General features: G+C 38.9%; 2 protein-coding genes across 9 annotated transcripts in view; one reads left to right on the forward strand and one right to left on the reverse strand.

Annotated features, from left to right (window-relative positions):
- Positions 1–12: 12 nt before the first annotated feature.
- nucb2a (nucleobindin 2a) lies at positions 13–6,699 on the reverse strand. The gene is made up of 13 exons (XM_026167157.1): positions 6,583–6,699; positions 6,041–6,184; positions 5,069–5,176; positions 4,709–4,841; positions 4,440–4,543; positions 3,662–3,847; positions 3,439–3,529; positions 3,275–3,333; positions 3,104–3,196; positions 2,560–2,649; positions 2,265–2,435; positions 2,016–2,076; positions 13–1,910 (listed from the first exon to the last, which is right to left on the reverse strand). Exons 1-13 carry the CDS (start codon positions 6,604–6,606, stop codon positions 1,654–1,656), a joined length of 1,521 nt encoding a protein of 506 aa, XP_026022942.1. The 5' UTR covers positions 6,607–6,699; the 3' UTR covers positions 13–1,653.
- A 7,565-nt stretch (positions 6,700–14,264) lies between these two features.
- The window catches only part of plekha7b (pleckstrin homology domain containing, family A member 7b), a 76,782-nt gene continuing 67,440 nt past the window's right edge, over positions 14,265–23,606 (forward strand). For 5 of the 8 annotated variants that reach the window (XM_026167171.1, XM_026167181.1, XM_026167169.1 and 2 more), the window contains exons 1-3: positions 14,266–14,642; positions 14,755–14,831; positions 14,933–14,990. In XM_026167171.1, the coding sequence (XP_026022956.1) occupies positions 14,491–14,642; positions 14,755–14,831; positions 14,933–14,990 (287 nt within the window). In that variant the 5' untranslated portion in view covers positions 14,266–14,490. Of the gene's footprint in view, positions 14,643–14,754; positions 14,832–14,932; positions 14,991–23,606 lie in introns of all 8 variants that reach the window. The other 3 variants (XM_026167190.1, XM_026167214.1, XM_026167199.1) reach the window with 2 other exon arrangements.

Here is a 23,606-nt window from a genome sequence, read left to right on the forward strand (position 1 = left end):
ATAACAGCTATGGAAACAGCCCATCCTTTTTATTACATTGCATCTGTTCATGGTTTCACTGGAGGTAAATGTCCCACAGGAAAGGCATCGCTCAAACATTAGCAGTGAAATCTGTTTGACAACCTGAACCACTTTATTTTAAGTGAGGTGCAATTTTGTCAAATGACCTTTGGATCCAGCAGCAAGAAATCAAACACCAGCTTTACATTTTGTGCAAAATATAATGCATGGCACACGGGAAACGACTGACAAAGCAAATAAAGACGTTTTCTTAAATTTTGTGTAAGGTAAAACCAAAAAGCAGAGATCTCACAGACTGAAAATTTAGGTCTTCAGTGAGAAGCGGCAGCAACTCCCAAATATCTCATTATTCTCCCCGAATTGAAGAAGCAAATTTACATTAAACAAAAGCATACAGGCTAACACAGCATGTAACACCAAACCAGCATTTTGCCAAATATGCTAATATGTTCTCTTTCATGTAAAAGTCATAAATACCTCAAAATGAACAGAGAAACAAAATTCAAGGTTTTCATTGCCTTACTTTGACAGACGGTTTCAGCAAAATACTAGATGGTTAGGTAAAAGTAAACCTTAAATAAACAATATCAAAACTGTTTCATCAGAATCACGTAGCAATACATGTATGGACCATGAGTTCATTATACTATTTAACAAAAGCACTATTTAAGAGCTTTTACTGTTCAGTACAGTAAATTAACTGTACACATAAAGAAAAAAATGTGTTATAGTAGGAAAATAGTAAACTGGTAGTTTGAGGGGAAGCAAAATGACCATTAAGAAGGGAGCATTTGAAAAAAAGACAGCGACCTGGCTTCATAAGGTGTTGAAGGTTAAAGGATTGTAAATGTCAGGTCACAGTGATAGCTGCAGATCTGACAGCACCTTGTAGATCATTACACAACACAGCGGCTGCTTGTATCAATTCCTTAGTTTTTTTTAGTGCGATGTCTGGGGATGGTGTGAAAATGATGTAAGCTTGTTGCATTTGCTACCGTAGATTTTTTTTTTTTGCCAATTTAGTGTCATAATTAAATAAAACAAACATCTTGCAGTTAACTCTTGAAGTATGTTTTCATAAGGTCCATCATGATTCATGCATGTCTTTTATTTTGCAGGTTTTTTTGGAGTATATTGATAGTAATTTAAAAAAAATCTAAATCTCAAAGGCTGTAATTAAAATGAGTATTTTTACACCTTATCAGCTGCACTGTACATCTCCAGAAGGCTCTTGGGTCAGGATGTTTAGCAAGCAGCAAGTCATTTTGAGAGGAAACAAACAACCGGTCTGAAAGCTCACAAAATATTATTTATATGATTCTATAAAAAAAAACACCCTCAATGTAAGCAAACACAACTGTGGTAAAATCTATGTATGCACATATCAGGATCCAAACCCATGTAGGTCATTTCACTGTGTGATTTAATTATGTAATGAAGGGATTACTGTCACCAAGACTGAAATCTGGGGTAACGGATTCCCTTTGAGTGGTTGTTCTTCTCAAATGCACTTCAAACCACTAATGCTGGTCAGGGTGGTTAAAGAGGTCCTTATACTCTGATGGGACTGCTCCTCAGCACTTACGAGTGCAGGTGCTGAAAAAGTCTGATTGTAAAGTTTTGTGCACATTATTATGGCAGCTGATTCTGGCTTTGCACAACTTCTTGATGACCAGGTGGTATATTATCATGTGTTTGAGGGAGACCTTGCTGGGCCTGGTTTTGATTTTCTTGTCCATGGTGTTCCTGTGGTATATCCTGAGGAGCTTGGGGTGCAGGGTCATGTCCTTCGGGTACAGGGTGGTGTCCTTGGGGTGCAGAGTCATGTCCTTGTTGTTGGGCCTCATGCAGTTGGCTGTCAACTGCAGGGATTTCTGGGACGGCGTTCCCTTCAATTGTAACAAAGAGAACAATTTTATATTCTCAGAGGTTAGACCTTTAAAATCAAACCACTATCAAAATAAAAGTAGGAGAAAAACAAAATCAACACTCACCGAGAACCTCTGGAGGAGGGTCTACTTTCTGTGACTTGAGACGTTCCATATGCTCAACTGCCTGTAGAGTTTTAGTACATTAGAATTCATTTACTACATGTGGACAGACAATTTGATTGCTTAAAATACAATATAAGCACAGCTGAATCAATTGGTAAAATGTGAAGGTTAGGATGTGGGCAGATTGATGCACTGACTGTAAATCTACAGAAGCAACCCTTTTTCCATTAGTAGTGTACTATTCCTTACCTGTTGTAGCTCCATTTTCTGTGCATTAAGCTGCTCCTGTTGTCTTTCCAGCTCATCTCTCTGTTTCTGGAGGTCAAAAGCCTTCTGGTTGAGATCTTGCTCTTGCTGAGCAAGATGCTCCTCAAACTCCCTCATCTCGTCATCGGTATAAGCCTGGTTCTGCTCCAAGGTCTGAAGAACACAGAGCAGGTAGGAAGCCATTTTTTACAGTCCTGCTTTGTTTAACCAAATGTTTCTGTATTAAATAACTCATAAAAGCTGTTATCATGATAAAGTGTCATCTAATGTTTCTCACCTCCCAGCTATCTGGCTCCAAGAATTCTTTCTTCTTAGTAGCAACAAGGAACTCATCCAGAGAGACCAGCCTGTCTTTATTTGAATCCACCTGTGACACAGACAAGAGCAGAAAGGCTTTGAACACTAGTTGTATATTTTCTTATTCACTGAAAGGACTAAGGCAGATAAAACACAGTGGCGCCTGTTTAACACAAGATGCAAACCCAGCTGAGACCGAGAATGAGCTTTAGGTGTCTTTTCTATTTTGTTTCTGTAGTCACTAAAGTCAGTCATGTGACTTTAGTCACAGGCTTTGAATTATGGAGACTAACTGTCCACACGCATAAAGTTTTTGTGCTTCCAACCTTTTAACAAACTGATGAGCTGCATTAAAGGTAGTAGAGGACTGCGATTGTGAATATTACTACATTAGAATTAATGATGCTAAATATTACCCTATGTATATTTCACACACAGAACAATTTTGGCCCAACTAATCCAGGATCGGCTTTTTCACCTGCATAGTTTCAGGAAAACAGGTTGCTGAGTGCAGCTTGTTGTACCTCATTCATAACATGCTCTCTCATACGTAGCCTCTCTTCCTCCATCTCCACCATGTCGTCCTCCTCGTTGGTGGGGTCATAAATCTTTTCCAGCTGAAATCACAGAGGCCCACAGTCAGTACAAAGACCTACTCTGAAATATTTACACATTTTCAGAAGCCACAGCTTTACCTCTTTGGTGAACAATGCCTCCAACTCCTGTTCATCAAAGAAGCCATCTCCATTTGTATCTGTATTATTGAAAAAGAGAAAAGAAGGCGAATGTGCCGTGTTCTAGTACTGTATGTTTTACAGAGCAAATTATGTATGTTAGTAAATGATAGTACAGGTCTTACCATGCAGGTTGAAGAATGTCTTAGGATCAAAATCTTCAGGATCTAAGCCATCAGCTTCCTCCCAGACCTCCTTCAGCTGATTCTGACTTCCCTGCATCATTGAAGTAAAAACACATTTGATTTCCAGATTGAGGTAAAATGAATATTACAATCTGGACAAAAAAAAACAACAACAACAACAAAATATATCATTTATTTTTCTCTGTGCACCTTCGTCACTTACCGGGTGGTTGACTTTAGGGTGGTCGGCGTGCTTCTTCTTCATCTCCTCATAGTGTTCCTCCTCTTTCTTCCTCTCGTCATCATCCAGTGTTTTCAGGTGTTCTTGTCTGTCGTGCTCTTTCATCATTTCGTACCTCTTGAACTCCTCGTGTCTCTCTTTGTCATAGTTCTCCAGATCTTTAGTGGCCTGATGACAAATAGAAAACAGAAATTGTTCAACAGTAATAACCACACAAGATTATACCCAGCAAACAATAATGCATCAGCTGGAAATGTCACTTAGACACAGTCGAAGTCAAAACAAGAGATACTATTCAGAACATCAGACTACTTCCAGACTGTCAGACCCTCACAGTAGTAGTAAACGGGATTTTTCAGGTCTATGCCTGCACGTTTCTATACATCAGCACACTTCTGGAAACCATTGTGAAAAGCCTTTTTGTCTTAACATCATCTGAGACACAGATACAAGACTAAACGCATTGCTGTTTTTAAAAACAATAATGAAAAGAAGGTCAAATAAAAATAATACATCTGTCCTCTACACCTCAGTACTCAGTACTACCCTTTCCTTTCTAGTTGCTGGTAATTATAGTCATTCACCAACTGTGAAGCTTTCACCACCTACGGGCCAATTTTGGTGTATGAATTAAGCATCTGCATAGGTTCCTGTTTTCTCTTTCTCTCTACTGCAGGACTCCACTGTGCAAAGGCACAAATAGTTTCAAGATGCTATACTTTTCATTAAGTACGAAGTAGCATCGAGCAACAACATTTACCGATCTGATCAGCCGATCCAGATCTTCCACTTCAAACGTGTGCGGGTTCATGTGGTTCAAGTATTCAAACTGTTTCAGCAGCGCTTGATGGTCCACTGCTATGTCTGTCCAGGGAGAAATTCAAATATATTACACATATTAAAACATATGAATACATAAAATAGAACTTTATTTTATTTACCTCTAAAATAATCAACTTAAAGTTGATTTAGAGCCTGATACTTTAAACAGAATTCAAAATGAAATTATTTTTGTTTTGCACAACTTACCATTTCCCCCTTCAAGGTCCTGCTTGGCCTTAATCAGGGTCCGGAGTCGGTTTACCTCTTGCCTTTTTAACTCATCTAGTTTTGTTCTGACATGATGGCTGACAAAGTCTAGCTCTTTGGCCAGCTTACCTTGCTGCAACATAAATAAATTGTAGCAAATTAAGCGATTAAAACAATTCTGGAACATACACTACACTTTTACAGCGAAGCATAATGTACTTTTGCTTACACTGGGTTAAACTTTGCAGGAAGCTGTGCATGTACACGAAACGAGTATATTATAGTGACTATTGTCTTATAAGGAGCTGGTTGAAATGTTGTGCCACTGCAGTAAGACCAAACCAACAGAAAGCGGGGTACCTTAATATCTTCCATGTCTGTATTGTGGAGCTTTTCCCTGAAATGCTGATCCTTCTCTAGAAAATCAATGACTTCTCTGAGGTAGCGGTCATAGTGGAGTCCAGTGTCCTAAAAGTACAGTAAATAAAATGTAAAAACGCCAATAACATGTTACATTGGGTAATCAAATCCTATTTTAAACATTTCTGATATAGATCTATATTTATATATACAGTACAGCATCTCTATCTGTATACGGGTGACAAATTAAAGAAAAATCCAACCAAAAGTGTCTGAGCAAGTACAGAAAACACCACCACATGACAAATACAAACTGGGTTTCCGCTTTCTGTAAAGATCATATACTTAATATCTAAAAAAGAGCATTCCCGTGCAATCAACACTGAAACTATATTGTACTTGTTTAACCTCTGTATGACAGTATTTACCCCTTCCAGAGGCACAAATGAGTACACAGATAACAGTATTTGGGCACTAAACAATCTATAGCATCTGAAACTATTGTACTGAGAAATAAATTGGTTTGTGAGATCACAAGTTTTAAAGTTTTGAATAAGAGAAAGAGGCCATTTTTCCAATAAACTTAGCAGGGCGTACTTACTACAGTGTACCACCTATGAAATAGCTAATAAATAAACATTAATAAATCGTTTATTCTGTGAAATTATGTAATCCAATCCCACAAAGATTCTTGAAGCCGCTCATCTCTATACACATTGTTTTAAGTTAAAAAAAAAAAGGAAACAAATATTTTTATAATAAAAAAATCGTCTTATCCTAAAAATAATGACCAAAATTGTGAGTTTTATGCCTGCCTTAAATACTGTTAAAACGAATAGATAATGAAAGCCAAATAAACACAATTATCTCTCTGTACCACTGCTGAAAAAGGGTCGTTATTTGATACGACATGTATTATGGTTTGTGGTGAATTTTCAGCGTGCAGTGTAAATATTATGTCTTCTTCCTTACCACACTGGCTGGAGGCTCTTCAGGCTTTTTCTCTGGTTCTTTGACTTTCGTCTTGTCGATGCTGATGGGCACAGCCTCCAAACACAACAGCTGGACAAGCAGCAACAGCAGCCAGCCGGCGAGAAAGGCCCGGCTCCCCCACATCTACAAACGAGAACAATCACTATAGTGCCGGCTGAGGTGACGTGTTTTAGATTTTACAATATCTGGAAATATACATTTTTGAGTTTCTAAGTGCGTAAGCATCATCGTGTACCCAGCTTCCTCATTTTTGATCTTCCTCGAACAGCCCATCTAGTCTCCACACACTGCAAATTATTGGCTAATAATAATAACCAGAGGAAGCTGTTGGTGTTAGCCTTTAGCACCGTCACTGACAGATTTAGCGCTTCGGTGCCAAACATGGACAAATGAGACTCTCATGTAACGTTACACCGTGAGCCTGAGCAGAAGAGCTTATACAGCATTTCCCCCACGCTCAGCGTGGATTTTAAAGCTTTACTAAAGAGCCCCATAGACAGATATGTTGCCAGTATACTCACTTTATTATGAACACAGGACCTCATCTACTCTACCTTCCACCCGTCGCTTCCTCTCAGCTGGAGAGGTGTCAGCAGCTTCCACCAGCCCGCTGGACAGAGTAGCTCGTGTGGTGGTTAACCTGATTGGTCAGTTGGGCGGTCTGTCAAACACACTAGCATGTTGCGTTGCACTGAATCGTACGTGGCGATATGACAGCAGAGCAGGTGGGCGGGTCTTTTGGTTTGTCATGTACTGCACCGCACGGAACGAAAATGAGACGGAATATTAACGCTGGGGGTGGATGAAACCCGTGATGCTGAATGACTAATTTATTTATTTAAAACACACAGTTGGATTTTTTTCTTCTTCTTCAAAGTATAACGATTTTAATTTAAATTTTCTAATTATTTGCCCCTTTTCAGTTTTTCATTTTTGTTTTCAACTTAGCCGCCATTGTTGGAGTTTTGCGAGATCTGTATTGCGAGCGCTCGCAAAAGTATTGCGAGATCTCGCAAAACTCCAACAATGGCGGCAGCTACTTAGTTGTAATATTACTCTTTCTGGGTCACAAAATACACTTTTAAGATATTTTGAGGCGTGAATGTAGTTGTGTAAACGTCAGATACCTGCTCGATTTACAAGACATCACATATTTGTAAAAGAGCTCCGACGTTTTTGGAGATCTGACACCCACTAGCTCGAAGCTAACGGGAGGTCGAGACCTACTACAGCCGGGAGGAACACCGCTTTCCCGGCACATCGTGCCTCGACCTCCCGGTCGGCTTCGAGCTGGCGGCCTCCGAAGAATGCGGCTAAAACTTTTGCGAGATCTCGCAATACTTTTGCGAGATCTCGCAAAAGTCCGTCTTAATTTTTTTTTTCCTCCCTAATTTTTTTTTTTCCTCCCTAATTTTTTTTCCTCCCATGTCCCCTGGGGGGCTCCGTAGTTTTTGTTTATTTAATACAATACACGAACATTTTTCATTCATTTGTCAGAATATGTTGCAGATTATAAAAACACCGTTTGTGAAGGCGCTTGACATCCCAGTCTTAAAGATACAGAACTGTGCAAACACTTCAGCGACCCCTCATTTTTAAAATATTTTGCTAGGAAGATGGGAAATATGCGCAGTGATTTATTGAAGCACACATTTAAACATACATTAAGATGCAGTATAAAAGGCAAAAACAAAGTTCTAACAAGATGGAAAGTGAATATTTATTATGACCACCTTTATTCTACAACAATGAACTTTCTTAGGCAAGCTTTCTTGCAGTTTCTCGAAGTAGTATATAGGACTCTCAATGCTCTTCTTTTGATGTTGGCTGCCTTTTGTTTGGTACGATCCTGTGGTATCGCAAGAAATTAGTAGGTTATATAAATATATGAGTATGCATAATAGTTATTATCCATAGATACCTACATCCTAAGTTCCTGTTATTCTTCTGAAAGAAACAGAATGAGTGTGTTGTTACAATGGTAATGCCAGGAGAGGCAGTATTAGTTCTGTGTTACATTAATGTGTAAGGAAGTGGAAGAAGAGTGTGTCCTGTAGGAGGCAGTAGAAAATGGATACTGATGTTCTGTACATGCCCTGAAAGAAAGGTTCAGTAAACCAGTGCAACGATACTTTATTGTAAGTCTCAGTTATTGTATTTTTTATTTTTTGAAGATGCAAAAGATCCCATTCATAATTCCATCAGTTTTGATATTAATTCCACTGTTTGAAATGCAGCCCCCAAACATGAGAGAGCCTCCACTGCATTTTATAGATAAACCATCTGAAAAATGGTCAGGTACAAGGCCTGAAAATGAGTAAAGGACCATCCAGTGTTCAAAGAAAAACTTCAAAGACCTTCAGAAAGTCTTTTATTATACCTTAAAATAAAAAGTGCAAATAGAGTACTTGAATAAATGTATAGCTAACCAATTCCAATGTTGGGACTTCACCAGCAGCTTTAAGCATTTAATACTTTCTTCAGTCAGTGTTTGCTTTACTTCCTGTGGAAAAAAAATCCCCCTAAGTGCAGTTCTGCCTCAGCTTTTTCTGAGCTCAGGAAGCAGCAGTCTGTGATTAATGGGACCAAGTTCACCTCTTAACCCCGGTCCTGTTCACTGGCCTCATGGGAAGATCTTACATGAAACTTTTTTGTGTGTGTGTATGTGTGCTTATACAAGCTCAAACTGTACTCATCATCTTAGAGGCTGATTAGCCATGAATAAATGACTGCTACTCATTTTCTTTTGTGTGTCTTGCCTTTGTTCAGTGTGTCTGTAAAGATTTGATCATTTTTTTTGTAACTGTAACTGTTCATTATAGAGCCACAACACTTTACAGGTGTGTAGCTGGGATATAAATGAAGGTCATGTTTTAAATATTGGGGCGAAAAGAAAAGGGTGCACAGTCGTTTAATCTATGTGTAACTGGTGTTATAATAATATTTTCCATAGTGGATGTGAAATTCACAGCTACTGCAGTCCCACCGCAAATCTGTAGCAAATCTCAAACTTAGTCCTGATTGGTGTAGATTCAGCCATCTGTATCGAAAGACCATAACGCCAGAAGAGGGCGCTGTTGCTATGTGCTGGCTGCGTCGATTATTACCATCATTTTGACTTTTGTAAAAGTACTGAGTGTTTTGCTTAACTGGTCAAATATACTTAAAGGCAAATGACACTAACATCAGCCATGAAATTGTGCACCTTGTTAGCATCGATCCCTGCTGCTGTGGTTTAATTACCTACGAATCAGCATATATGAAAACCTATTTACAAAGGAATTATTTAAACGCTGTTCTGCTTTTTCATGCTACATCTTCAACAGCTGATTGGACCAGGGCTGAAAGAAGACTTAGAGCCGCTGCCTGCAAGTTGTATAACCATTAGCTTTCTACTGGAATTATGGATGACAGAATAAAAATGCAATGAAGACTTTGAAGCTTTGGCAGGTCCAGCAAGACAATGAATCAAATTTCTATCTGGATAAGTGAGGTTATGACTAAATATAACATCCCTGCTCTTTAGATGACAGTGTAATAGTTCACTGAGTTGGAAGGCAATTATTCAATGTCATAGATCATAACTGGAATTGATAGTGAAAGAACACTAGAGTGGATGGGAAGATCAGCATTTCTTTTTAATCAGCCACTATATCATAAAATGTGCTGCATAATGAAAAGAAGGCTACTGTCTAAATATTACCCTACAGAGAGTGTTAATAATGTAGGAACCTGTACACACTCATTTATATACCTTACTCTGCTGACATGAAGGTGTATTTTAAAAAAAGCATTTCTGAAAAGATGCTATTGATTTCCTATAAGGGCTTCTGCCAACTAGATTAAGATCCAAATGATTCCTTACTGAAGAGCTGGAAGTCAGAACAAGAGAATCTTTATTTCATTTTCAGCTCAGCACCTTTAGCGAGCATAAGTAAGTGATTCAGCGGGAGGAGGCTCTCTGAGGAGAAGACAATAACATTGAGTCACCTTGCTGCATTGTGAGCCTCTGGCAGGCAAGAGGCAGGATTCAGCAGCAGTAGCAGCAGAGAACATACTGCAGAGCTGCGCTGGCCTGCGCAGCAACTAAGTGTGTATTTGTTTGTGTAAATTAGCATGTATAGATGGATGTCTACATAGTGGGGATGATAATAAATCATAGCAAGGTCAAATAACAGCAATTGAGTTTGGCTACGAGATGATTACGCTGCAGTGCGTATGGTGTTTCAGCACTCTGTACCTGATTGTGCAGACTGGTTGAGGAATACACAACAAGTTGAATCAAATGATGCCAAGTGTAAATGTAATGTTTGGTGGTATTGATGATTAATTTAGACACTGTTCTATTTAATTCTGTTGCTTGTGTCTGCCTGACCTTTGTACAGTACAGAGGAAAAGCTCCAAAATGCATCACATTTTTAGCTGCAGTGAGCTGTAACAGGGTAGTGATGTTATAATATCGTAACAGCTATAATAGTACATTTCAACATTCACACATTTTGTTTGTTTCTTTAAGAAAAAATCAAGCTGGTCATGAAAAATCTCTGATAAATCTGCCTATGTATGGCACTACAGCACTGTGCAAAAGTCCCTACATTTCTTTATATTTTGAGGGAGCTAGCCTTTCTTGTACTTTTTTTTAAAGTGGTCTTGAGCAATCATTTCAATTTTTTTCTTTGGACTTTATTGGCTTTTAAACTCATTTTCAGTCCTTGTACCTGACCATTTTCAGAGGAATGTTTATTTTATCTGTTAAGCACATTAAAACCGACCTATGAATGACCTATAGCCAACTTTAAATTGTATCTTTAGGCACTTTGTTACTAGCAGTAGAAGGATGGTTGTCAATACGCCATTCTTAAGGAAGGGAAACAGAGAGAAAAGGCTGAGGTATGCCAAATTAAACAAAAACTGGGCTAAACATCAGTGGCAACATGTCTTATGGAGTAATGAATCAAAATTTGAAATGGTTCAAATCCTCATCAATACGTATGGATGAGGTTAGCATGGAGGTCGAACAGTGACTATCCACAGCCATTTTTAAAAGACAGTGGAGGTGCTGCACCTATTTTTTCATTTTGGTAGCAAAATATAAAAAAATGAGGAGGCTCATGAGTCTAAGTGTACATTTGTGAAAAATACTAATACCAATTCTTTTACTGAAATGGTTCCCTGGAAGTAGATCTTATTTAGTTAATAATTAGATTATTACATGTCATATATGATCAGAAATCCTACAGGTTAGAAATAGTTTATGACCCAATTTTGTTTTACTTTTCTTTCATGTAGGTAAGAATTTGGGAGATTTTCAGTTAAACAGCTTCTGCACGGCTGATAAAGGCAAAGCTTTTGAGAAAATTTTATCCTCCACTATCTTTAAAAAGCTGTGCCTTGAACCACCGGGGAAGAACAAAACATCCCCGAAGTGAGTCAGAACCAGTTAAAGCACATGGTATTACACAATGAGGGTCATAATAGTGATGATTCATTAGTATAAGAGAGCTTGGGATGATAAGATGAAACCGTGCTGCTTGTCTTGTTGTCTTTTGGTCAGCAAAATAGCCCCTGTGCCAACACCACTGTGACTTTGAACATTGCCTGCCCAGTGAAAATTTATGAGCAGCGGCGGTAAATTGGGCAGGTCTGTTTGATGCAGTGTAAGCATTATTGTAATGTGTCATGGTCAGAAAGGCTTTCTGTCCTTAAAGCTTGGCTGCAGTGCCAGTGAAGGTGATGCGAGGCTGACAAACATCACCTAAAGCTTCCAGTACAATTAATGCAGGGACATAGATTCAACCTGACCTGCGGACGTTCTCAGCACACATTTATATCCTCACGTTTCACTACTCCAGTCCTCTGTTTTCCCTTGGAAGACAAATATCAAAATATAAGCATTTATCTGTGCTTACTCCTATATCACTTTGTGTAGTTTTTATGTGGTACTTCCAGGATCATTCTTTCATAAAAGGGAAAAGACAGTTTCTATAAAATTTCAGCAGAACTCATTTGATTGTCTGCTTGTTCTCATCTATTAATGAAAAGGACGTTTTTTTGGCAGGAAACCTGAATCAATAGACAACTTTATCTACATTTGTATTATTTTTATCGTTCATTGTAAAGATTGTTTTAAGAAAATTTTAAAAAGAGGGGTTATTGCGATGTTTATTTATATGAAATTTCTATTAGTCTAAACTGGTGATGTTGGTCCAGCTTTTATTAAAACAGCCTTACAGAAGACTCATGGCATTTTCAAACTGATATTTACTTCATGACTCACGTGCTGGACAGTTTTTTAAGCCCCAGAGCACCTAGCCCTGAAAATCTTTTATTTATTTATTTTTGCATTTTTCCCAAACTATTAATAATCTAGGTGGGATTGATGGTGGGAAAAATATTATTGCTTGGCCACCTGTTAGTAATGAATGGTCAGATGAACAATAACTTGTTGTCCCAGCTGTCTCTGTAACGCAGCACATCCTTATTGAAGTGCGTCGGCTACACTGTGTGTCAAACTAAAGAGCTTTATGGAGGCTAGCCTGGCTAACTCATTCCCTAGCCTGTCTTCTGATAGAACGATATGCTAGAATTGCCTGGTAACAACTAAAATCAATATTGTAGGGTAAAATAGGATTATTTAAATCTAGTTTGTTGTAGCTCAGTCAGTGTGATCAGTAAACATGCCCCGTCTTGTGGCCACCCAACAATATCTCACAACTTAAACTCATTCCCACTCCTTATTAACTCGTGGCCTCGGGTTATTGATACTGTGCCTGTAAGCTGATAACTGCTGGCCATGCAAAAATATCTCATGGCCACCGACCGATACTTTTATCACCTATGTCACAAAAGCAGCTCTATATCAAAAAAGCAGATTAGAAACTGTTTAGGGATACTTCCCCCCTTCAGACAGCACATGCATTTGTGTTCTGCACAGAGCAAAACTCATTTAGAAAAGGAAAACCCATACTTCAGTAACACTCTGTGATGAACGCTTTTTTTTAACTGCAAAAATTTTAATTATAAGTTCATAAAAACATCAAATGTTTTGTGGTAAACATAATTATCCATGCCCCAACACACATGTAAACTCAGTCAGCAGCTGCAGTTTCTCTTGTGGCACTGTGCACGTGCACAGGCAGAGCAGATATACTAGAAAAGGGAAAGGCGTAGGAAGTTATTAGGGACTTCTTTTTCCAGTCTGCAAACTAAGTAAGTTGTTGGATTGTTGCTAATTTGCCACGATCGTCTAGGTCGTGCTGGCTGTCCATGCTGTTTTTAGTAGTCTGACATCAGGCAGAATTGTCAACTCCTTACACTTTAATCTGGACTAAGCAAACAAAAAGGAGGATAGGAGAGTCAATCATACTTGGATATGTGTTGACAATGCAGAGATAATATTAAATTTAAAAAATTGAGAATAATTATCTGAAAATAACAGAAGGAATGCCCAAAAACCTCACTTCTGTTATCTGCTGTCTGATTTTTGTGTTATCCTTTATATCAGGGGTGGGCAATTGATTTTCCCAAGGGGTCACACAGGAAACTGGGACTGTTATGGAGGGCCATGCCAACAAGCTGAACTCAATTCAGCCATCCACTCATCCATCCATCTTCTACCACTTATCCGACTTATAGGGGCTGCAATAAGAAGAGATAAGATAATGTAAAGGTGGATTTAGAAAAGTTAAAACATAATAAAACACAGACAATATAAAAGCAAAGATGTAATTAAAAACAAAACAAATGTCCACATTGATTTTATTCCTTTATATGCTTATCGGTGTGGCCCTCCACAACAGTCCCAGTTTCTCATTTGGCCCATTGGGAAAATTCATTGCACACCCCTGATATAAAGGATAACACAGTAATACTTAATTAACTAAACCATAAAAAGTGGTGCGTAAAAATAAAGAGTAAATGGAAGATGACGGGGAACACAGAGCCCCCTCCACCAATATTCAGATGAAACCCTTTGCACCCATGTTTCTCTCATTGCATTTCTCTAAAACAAAGATCAGTTAAGCAGGATGATTTGTTTCAGCTTTATTTAACATATACCCACAATTCTTTGAAAGCGTGCACGTTTTGCTTTCATGTGTGAATTATAGTACAACTACTTTCACAACTAGGCCACCCAAAAACTGAAATCATTTCAATCACCAGCCTTGAAAAGTCTCCATTCCCCAGCGCCAAAGCTTTTATCCGGTTCATTTCTAGCTCACGCACTATTTTGTGCTTGCACTTCTTTGGTTAGGCTTTATTAGTTTATTAATTTCTTATGCAAGGATCGGCTGTGTTTTTAATCATTTGCCAGACCGCTACTTATGAGGACCCGGTTGCTCAACAAAAGAGTCTCGCAGGGGAGGTCGTCTGTTGCTCTGTTTGGTATTCGTCCCCTTTAAAAACTATGCAGCCCTAGCGGCGGTATTATGTGGGCTCCCTGGAAAAAGTCTGCGGAGAGGGAAAGGGGGGACGAGCCGAGCTGGAGTCGAGAGATCATGGCGGCACCTCTCGGACGGGACACCCTACCTGACTACTGGTCTTATGGAGTTTGTCGAGATGGTCGAGTCTTCTTCATTAGGTGAGGCGTTTTACTTGTTCTGCTCTGAGTACTTTACGAGGCGGTGTGAAGGGATTTTTTCTCTCCCTCTCGTTGTTTTATTAGCGTTCAGTAACAGGTGTCTTTCTTGCAGTGATAAAACTCAAAGCACTACTTGGCTACATCCGCGCACTGGCGAACCTGTTAACTCTGGACATATGATACGTTCAGGTACGCCACAAATTATCTGATTTTGCAGGATAGCAGCAGGATATTTTGCTTTTGCTGCAGTGTGCAGCGGGTCGCTCAATGTGTTCTTGCTCGTGTTATAGATTTACCAAGAGGCTGGGAAGAGGGCTTCACGGAAGAAGGAGCCAGTTACTTCATCAAGTGAGTGGCTTTTGTGCATTGTTGCCTTGTTTGGTCGTGTAGAAAAAAGGAAAAAAAAAAAAATCAACCCATGCAGGCTGGTTGAGTTGATCATTATGTGGAATGCCTTCCTCCTCCTCTCTGCTGCTCTAACACGTCTGATGCACTATAACAACCAAACTACATTAAAGGCTGTATTGTAAACACACTGATTTATCTGAGAGCTGCATGTAGATGACAGGGAAAGCACACACCAACATATGGATTAACTCACTAGGGTCCCATTAGATAGGTGAAACCAATTATCTCTGCCTGCATTGTGAATGGAAAGTGACAGAGCCTAGCAGGACAGGAAGAAAGGCTATTAAAATTCTCCTCACATCCACCATGCAGGACCTCTACTCACTCCGATAGGTGTGCAGACTTGCTGTGTGTAAGTGTGTGTATGTGCAGATGTGAATGAGAGAGAGAGAGAGACTGTAAAGGTTGGAGGAGAGGGGTGTGACCATGTGGTGACAGAGATGTATGGCATGATTGCATTATTGAAGCAGAAAGGACAGAATTTTCAAAGTCACATGCAGCACTCTGAAGTTTTTTCCCCGCTTTTTCTCAGATTTTCACGTTAAAGCAGGAGGATTCTGGATTAAATCTGGCTTCAGTGGAAGGCAACCAAGAGACACGTTATTTTGAGTATCTAGAGCTACTGTTGCATTTACTGTAGATTATATTATGCAGTGTGTTATTGGATGCTGGTCTGCGGCTGTCAGTGTGTATATCAGACAGTTACTATGATGGGAACCAGTGCAGGAGAGCAACCCGGAAATCATACCCAAATCAGTCAGATAAGTCGGGCTAACATTAAAGCTTACTACGACATAGCCTGGAGACATCTGCATTGATGTAGCTCATTGTTACAAATCCCACCTCCCACCCAGACATGTTATCACATTGCCCTTTTAATTCGCCCCAGTTGTTGCAGATGCAATGGCTACATGGAGAATTTTACATCCTCATAGCTGCGGTCTCAGCATCAGGCTGGTTGTTACTCAATGACATATAGTACTCTGCAGATACCAGTGAGCAGCTCTGTAACAATGTGGACACTTTGTATCAATGACTTTTATATTTAGATTTTAGTATACATTTGTGCATCTGAGATGTTGCAATAGTCACACATATCAAAGCAAACAAATTATTTCCTTCTTTTACTTTTTCTGTATCCAAAGATGCTTTTAAAAAGGCCTTTAAGTGGTTCCAGCTAACAAATTTGTTGTTACTGACACATATTATGTACAGAATAAGAGTCTTTGTTTTTCCCCTCATTCACTCACTTTTTCTCTGTAAGAAGTGAGAACAATACAGCAGTGAGGCTGTGTGATATATGGCATCCTAAATGTCAAGGCTGTGAAATCACTCTTCTACTTGTTGCCCGTTTGGCTTGGTGGAAGGATCCTGTTTTGCTTTAGTTTCTTTGTTTTGGAGACCTTATTTTCTTGCGGTGGAACGGAACTCACCAGCGCTGTCTTCTGGTACCATTCAGCTTATTAAGAGCACCAGCTGACATTTTTCCATGTAAATGAAAACAAAATGATGCCAAAAAATCTATCAGCTAGTTATAGTACACAATATTTGCCCTTCAACTTCTGGGGTACCTTGAAGGTCTTGTGGTTTGTGTGGATTAGGCTTGCACTACTGCATCACTTGCATGCTCAATTTGATTAGGATCGTTAATTTTGGGGGTTATGTCATTGCCTTATGCTCTTGCGTCCCTAAAGCCGTTCCTGTGCAGTTTCTGAGGTGTGATGGCACTGCTAGAGGCTGTTGTTGGTAGATGTGCTTGGTTTACAACAACTATTGGTGCTATGCATCCCAACAGAACTTATGATGATCACTATTTGTTGATCTCTGTCATCTAATCTGCTTTATTAGATTGGATAATTTGGTAATTTGAACCTCATGATGACTTTCAAAGGCTCCACCATAGCTTCTTTAATTTATTCTCTTGAGTAAAAAACTTGTAGTTCAAATGCATCCAAATGTAATTTTATCTGTTTAGAGATCAGTTTTTCTAAAAAATGTGATAATGATTGTTCAATAAATGCTGGAATATAGAAAACAAAAAGTTACCGACGTGCACATTAAAAATTCTTATTAGTTTTTAGCTGCTCCACAGATGTCAAATCGTGGGCTTTCTAAACCTAAACGGTGTGTTGTTAATGCCTAAACCTAACCAAACAATCCATTTTAATTAATTTATTATTTGAATCATACAGATGATGTCTGAAAAACTGAATGTAGGAAAGGTGAGGGAAGAACGCAGGACAGAAAAACACACTTTGGAAGAGAGCCAGAGATTAATAATGACTAATGATTAAACACCCACATTTCAGGGTAACTAAGGGAGGATTCAGGGTCACCCGATCCAGCCGTAACTCTATGCTTTACCATAAAGGAAAGTTTTAAGCCTAATTTTAAAAGTAGACGGTGTCTGTCTCCTGAATCTAAACTGGGAGCTGGCTCCACAGAAGAGGGACCTGAAAGCTGAAGGCTCTGCCTCCCATTTTTCTTGTAAAACCACAAGTAAGCCCACAGTCTGAGAGTGAAGTGCTCTATTGGGGTGATAGAGGTCTTTAAGATAAAACAGGGACTGATTACTCAAGACCTTGTATGAGAGGAGAAGTCAGTATGAGAGAAATATGCTCTCTATTTCTAGTCTTTTTTTGGACAATCTGATAATAATGATGATTTACAATACTCTAGCCCAGAGGTAATAATGCATGAACTAATTATTCATTATTTCATTTTTCACTCCCCCTTTGTCTCTTCTGCTGTCAGCAGAGATGCACATAGGCAGCTTTACTCTCGCCACCCCACCGCTAGCACTGCCTCAGATGGATAGCAGTACAGTAACAGCCAATATAGTAAACTGATGATAAATCAAATAAAAGAGTAAAAGCGGAGGTTTGTCCTCTTAGTCAGACAAAAAAGAAAAAGAAAAAACAAACGAAACGAAACTAAATGTATAATTTTCAAAGCTGTGTTAACACTGCTATTTCTTTTAATTTCATCATGTTAAACATGGGCAAATGAAGAACCAATCAAATTTTGGTAAACTGTGAAATTGGACAATGACCTTATCAAGAGAAGAGCCCTCAGATTTTGTCAAAAGAATCCCTTAATCTTCAAACACATGGCAGATTCTAGCACTCACAAGCCGGGTTGATTATCACAACTTTAGTAAGCTCAAACACAGTGACGATGGCTTCAACTCAGACGCTCTATAAACAATGTGATGGGCTCGATAATGTGTCTGTTTCAGACCATTAAAATGATCATGTATTAGTTTTTAGTTGACAGCAACTCAACATTTACAGTGTTATATTTATCCCACAGGGGTAACCATTAGTAATGATTTGGTTTTATAGTCTGTGTAGAAACTGAGATTCCTGTGTGTGTGTGTGTGTGTGTGTGTGTGTGTGTGTGTGTGTGTGTGTGTGTGTGTGTGTTTAATGAATAAATCTCACTTTAACATCAGTTTTTTTGAGAAACTTTATGAGTTGGACTGTTGGCATGTCTTTTTGGTATAATGCCCTTCTTTTCTTATCCCTGAGCTTTCCAGGAAGTGTGCAAGCCCCCCCTCCCAAAAACAACAAAAACACTCTGCACTGAAGTCCACATGGTGCTGCCCTGACAACAGTCAGTGGATTTGCCGTGTGTTGATAATGGAACTTAGCTGACTTGAAGTACAAAGAAGGGATTGTTCTAACACCACGGCTATTGCAAAACTCACGTTTACGTACACCTCACTGCTGGTGAGCTGTGCAGCCTTCAGCCCTTAACTACCTGGTTAATGGTTACTGATGTTATCTTCAAGTTTCCTAAAGTGTAATGTTTTCAGATTTTCTCAGCTGATCTGAGAATGATTTACTTAGGCTCACATGTTGTACAAATTAAGTATAGTTTCATTAGGAAAATTTTACTCAGAGCACTCCTGAAACACTCACATTATTTTGAGGATAAAATTGTCCAAGCTAATGGGTGAGACTTTTGTCATTTGTGGCAGCAGATTGAAATAGAGTTCGTCAGGCTGTCATACTTCCAGCAAATCTCCCAGGGAGTGACCCAATTTTGAAACCATCTTCCAAAATCAACCCGCTTCAATCCCTGAACATAATGTTACAGATGAAAGAGGTCTGTGTCTTTAGTCTGACGGATGTAGATTAATCTAAGTAAAAGGAAAGTAAGACTATTTTGGGAAAAAGGTAACATTTTTAATAATTATTAGTTTTGTTTTATAGTTCCAGCTTTACAATGTCACGGTCAACGAACCGCTCTGTGTCTATGTGCTTAAAACAATCATCTCGGATCACTCTAGGCGCCATCGGAGAGTGGCACCGCACATACCAGGTATAAATATTGGCTATCTGGCATGAAAAGAAGTGGGGCTTATCTGGACTGCTCTGGGCTCACTAGGCCAACGACCCTCACTGTGAAGTCATGAATACCCGGCTCCCACTCAGTCTTTACTCTGAAGATTTGTGCCAGCATATGCACTCATGTCTTGAGTCGCGGTTGTTCACCCTGTGGACAATTCAATATTTGTTCCACAAGACATAAAAGACACGATATTCTGGAACAACAAAAATGAAAAAAAGATGCTTGAGTAGCCTCTTCTTGCAATCCCAGCATCTCACACCTTCATGTCATTACATTGAGGGCAATTCAGTACACCTGGAGCCCTGTCAGACCCATACCCTTCACATCCTGGTGGCCAACTCGTTTGGTGGGGGGTACCATGACAAGAAACCATCCACCCTTTATAGATGTTTATACTCTGTCTATAAGGAGGCAGATAGAGTGGTGGTGGTATTTAACCAAATGCCCTTCCTAAGCAAACCCCAAAGGGAATTTGTGTCTCATATACACACAATAATCCGGTTGTTCAGTGATGACACGACGAATCCTACTCCGGGTCTAAAGTAGTCTGCGTTTAATATGGCTTTTGTGTTGTTAACATGTTTAATGTTATGTATTTTCTTCTATTTGATCTCAAAAAGCTCCTAAAACAGTCAGTGATCCCTGTTGACCTCCCTCGGCTTTTATTACCGCTAATCATTTATTTAAGCTCAGTTTTTAAAACCTTAGGATGTAACTACAGCCCAGCCCATGCAGCAGTATATGAATGACTAACCTCGCATTGTGGATGGATTATCTCAGTTGTTCTCCTGGCTGAAGTTTGGTCCTTTTACAGCATCCTGCCATGCGATTACATTTGTTTCTGACCACCTAGAACACTCAGTTAACTTTTATCGAGTGGAAAAAAAGTTAGCTTGTTTATATTATGCTAACATAGCTGTGTCGCTAGCGGTCACGTAGCACATCATTATATACCAGCTAGACCAACTTCAGTTACCCTACAAACGTCACTGCTGTTTAGTTTTCTGTCTTCATTTATGTTGGAAGTGATAACAAAGCTGCGCGTTTTAATTTGTTTCCAAAACCCCGCAGTCAGGACATGCTATATTGTATTTAGATAGAAGCTAGCGAGCTAACTCCCTGCTAACTTCTAACTCCGTTAAATGTCATAAATTCCGTTTTCATGGATGCCTGGATGTTAAACTCAATTGTTACACCTGGTAGAGCAGAACGCTGATCATTTTATTAAAGATGAAAGACTTTAGACAGTTTTTCAACTCTCAGTAATGCCACAGTGATCGTTTGATATATGGACCTGCAGCGGAGTTTAGACCCAGACAAGGCTAGTGACGTCAGACTGAACAACCAGATTACATGTAAGCCTGTGAGAATGAAAAGGTTTTGAGTTTGCTTCTGGAACAAACTACATTAAATTATGCCAAACTTTCTGCAGACACAGTTATAACTGACCTCAGGTCAGCGGGCAGCTTGTTCCAAAGAAGCAACCTCAGCACACTTATATCTAATTCTGGGAATAGTTCAAAGATCTGCACGTGATGACTTTTTTGAACTTATCCTTGGCTGTTTGATTGTTTAGGTCTGCTTGCTTTGTTAGATTGTTAAAAATGTGGTTTGGCGTCAAATATGACAACTTAACCATGACTATGCTTTTGCAGTCAGGTCCCCTTGGTTTACAAATGACCGGCTAGAAGAGATCAGGCTCACAGACTTACTTCTTAGAACTCAGTTTTCCCGACTTTGTTTTAAGTGGTTCTGCTACATGTGATTTCTTCTATCTTTTGGTTTTAGTTTTCATGCTAATTGCCTGCCTCTAGTCTTTCATTTATTTAATTATGTCTTTTATTCTCTTTGTTGTGTACACATGTACACAAAAGGTCCTCTGAAGGTCCTTTTGTCTAGGCTTCCTGTTTAAATCTACCCTTTGAGTATGCTGCTTTTTCACTTCTGTCAAAGCATTTTTTTAAGCTCTGTTTTTTTAAAGATGCAAGTATATAAAGAAAGTTTCTTCTTTTCTTCTTCTTCTTCTTATTAGTATTATCATCATTATTATAGTAAGCCCTGTCTCACTGTTGCATAATACATCAGGTACTGATGCCAAAGGACACTCTGAGAGCGCAGAGCTGATATGCCAGTGGCTTTGACATACAATAACAATTTTTTTCATTACACAAACTCATGACATAACATAAATTATAATATTACTAGTGATTACTAAACGCTGTGTATTATTATCTCATTACTTACAAAAACTGAGAAAACTGAGTACACTAAGGTTCACTTTCGACCACTTCACTGGCACTCACTGAGAATAAGAAAAGTGCAATTCTATAGCTCCCCTAGGGAGAAAATTACCACGCCGAGGTACAATGGCGTCCTGTTGAGGACACGGTTTACATTGTTGAAAGGGTTAACAATGCTGTGGGCCAGTCCAGGCGGAAGTGTTTGAAATCCACACTGAATCACTCTTAGCTTCTACACCAAAAAAAGGCTCTCTCAGCTTTTTTCTCAAATTTAGTTGCCTTTTCCGTCAATATTTCATCGTTGCCTGAGATTTCTGATGAATATTTATCTTGCTTTTGTCCCACAGCTTGTTATGATTTTAGTTTGTGCTTGCATTTTTTTTAAATAGTTGACGTTTTTGATCAGTGCTGTGAGTTAATTAGCCGTGAGATGTTTTGAAGCAGTTTTTTTTTTTAAACAGGAAATGGAAAATAAAGAAGTTTAATGTCCCTACAGGCCTTTATCATAACCCTGTCTTAATGAAGCTGAAGCTTTCTTTTTTCTGCTAACACATCAAATCCAGGCCTCACTGCTGAGGCCACAACATGGTTGCCAAAATAGATGGAACAAACAAGGTCAAAGGGGCGATAAACAAACTTTTCCTTTTCAAAGCTTTTCTAATGTGTAAGTTAAATTAACTGTAAGGGTTAATTTGTCTTCTGTCAAAGGGGTATTATACTTTTGGTTCCTGGCATTAAGTTTTAAAATTTTAAAGTCAAGTAAAACTAAGTATGTGTCTCTGTACAGGACCCTGTATGAGACAGCTAGTCTCTGACAGGTAATCACTTAAAAACAATTGTTTTCCCAACTGGTGTTCCTGGGCCCTGAGGCAGGAAGCTAGTCCTGTTTCTTTGTTTCTCAGTGAGGCAAAGAAGCAGAAAGTCTCGAGTGACCTGATCAAACCTTTCATCCTGTCAGAAATGGTCAACTCTCAGATTAAGTGATGTCAGATGTTATCCTTGGATGTTAAACCTTACCAAAGTCGTCTATTGACATCAGTAAGACCAACTATAGTTGAATGACCTTGTGTTTCTGCGGGTTGTAGTTGTAAAAAGTACATGTTTTGAAAGTTTCTAGTGCCATGGGAGGTCACGAAGAAACATACAGGGATCAGTGCACAAGTTTTGTTTCAACAAAGCATCGGTGAAGGTTGGTTTTATCTGAAAATCGGCTCTGCTCCACGTTTCATTTGCAGTGTGTTTTTTCTTGTCCACCTGTGCCAGCTGTGTTTGTTAAACTGCATCCATTAGGCGTGTCTTCAGAATCTGATAGCATCACTTTTAATGTAGCTTAAGCACATTTGTTAACTGTTTATTCTTGTACTGTACAGCACTAACCACTAAGCAGGGATTCTGACATGAGTGCATCAAGTTACCACACATATATCTTCGAAAGCATTAGATGGTAAAGCAATTTTCTTAAACATTTTGAAAATTTTAAATTATAGCTGAAACAAAAACGATACGTTTGTGATAGGGAGTAAAACAACACATTGAAGGAACTGCTTTGCCAGGTTGGCTTTGTCTTTTACTAAACTACTGACTCGGGAATATATTAAAAAAATTTATTGAAGCATCAACATAATTAATTTTATACGTACTCACCGATTAATCTGGCTAATTCTGAAACAGCATGCGACGTTTAGACATTCTTATTGCAGCATCATCAGCTTAGCTTCTATATTTTTACTGGTAGCTTAGCTTTTGCAAGCTCATTTTAATTAAACTCGAAGATTGTTGTACTTATTTTACACAGCTACACCACTTGTGCTGTACGGCTTTCCAGAAATGTTTTAACTGGGATTATATAACTAAAAAAAGTAAATGTTTGCTTGTTTAAATTATGGTGATATTGTGACTGTGGGGAAAAATAGTGGTTTACTCCAAAGCTATACAAAATGATGGGTTTTAAAAGAGCACT

The sequence above is a fragment of the Astatotilapia calliptera genome, chromosome 1 (assembly GCF_900246225.1).
Source record: "Astatotilapia calliptera chromosome 1, fAstCal1.2, whole genome shotgun sequence".
NCBI lineage: Eukaryota > Metazoa > Chordata > Actinopteri > Cichliformes > Cichlidae > Astatotilapia > Astatotilapia calliptera.

Excerpts from the sequence above, each read along its gene's own strand:
- nucb2a (XM_026167157.1), bottom strand. The coding sequence starts at position 6,606 with ATGAGGTCCTGTGTTCATAATAAA. Across the intron at positions 5,177-6,040 it reads AAGAGCCTCCAGCCAGTGTG|GACACTGGACTCCACTATGA; the intron begins GTAAGGAAGAAG and ends CTGTACTTTTAG. Across the intron at positions 3,530-3,661 it reads ACCCTAAAGTCAACCACCCG|GGAAGTCAGAATCAGCTGAA; the intron begins GTAAGTGACGAA and ends TCAATGATGCAG.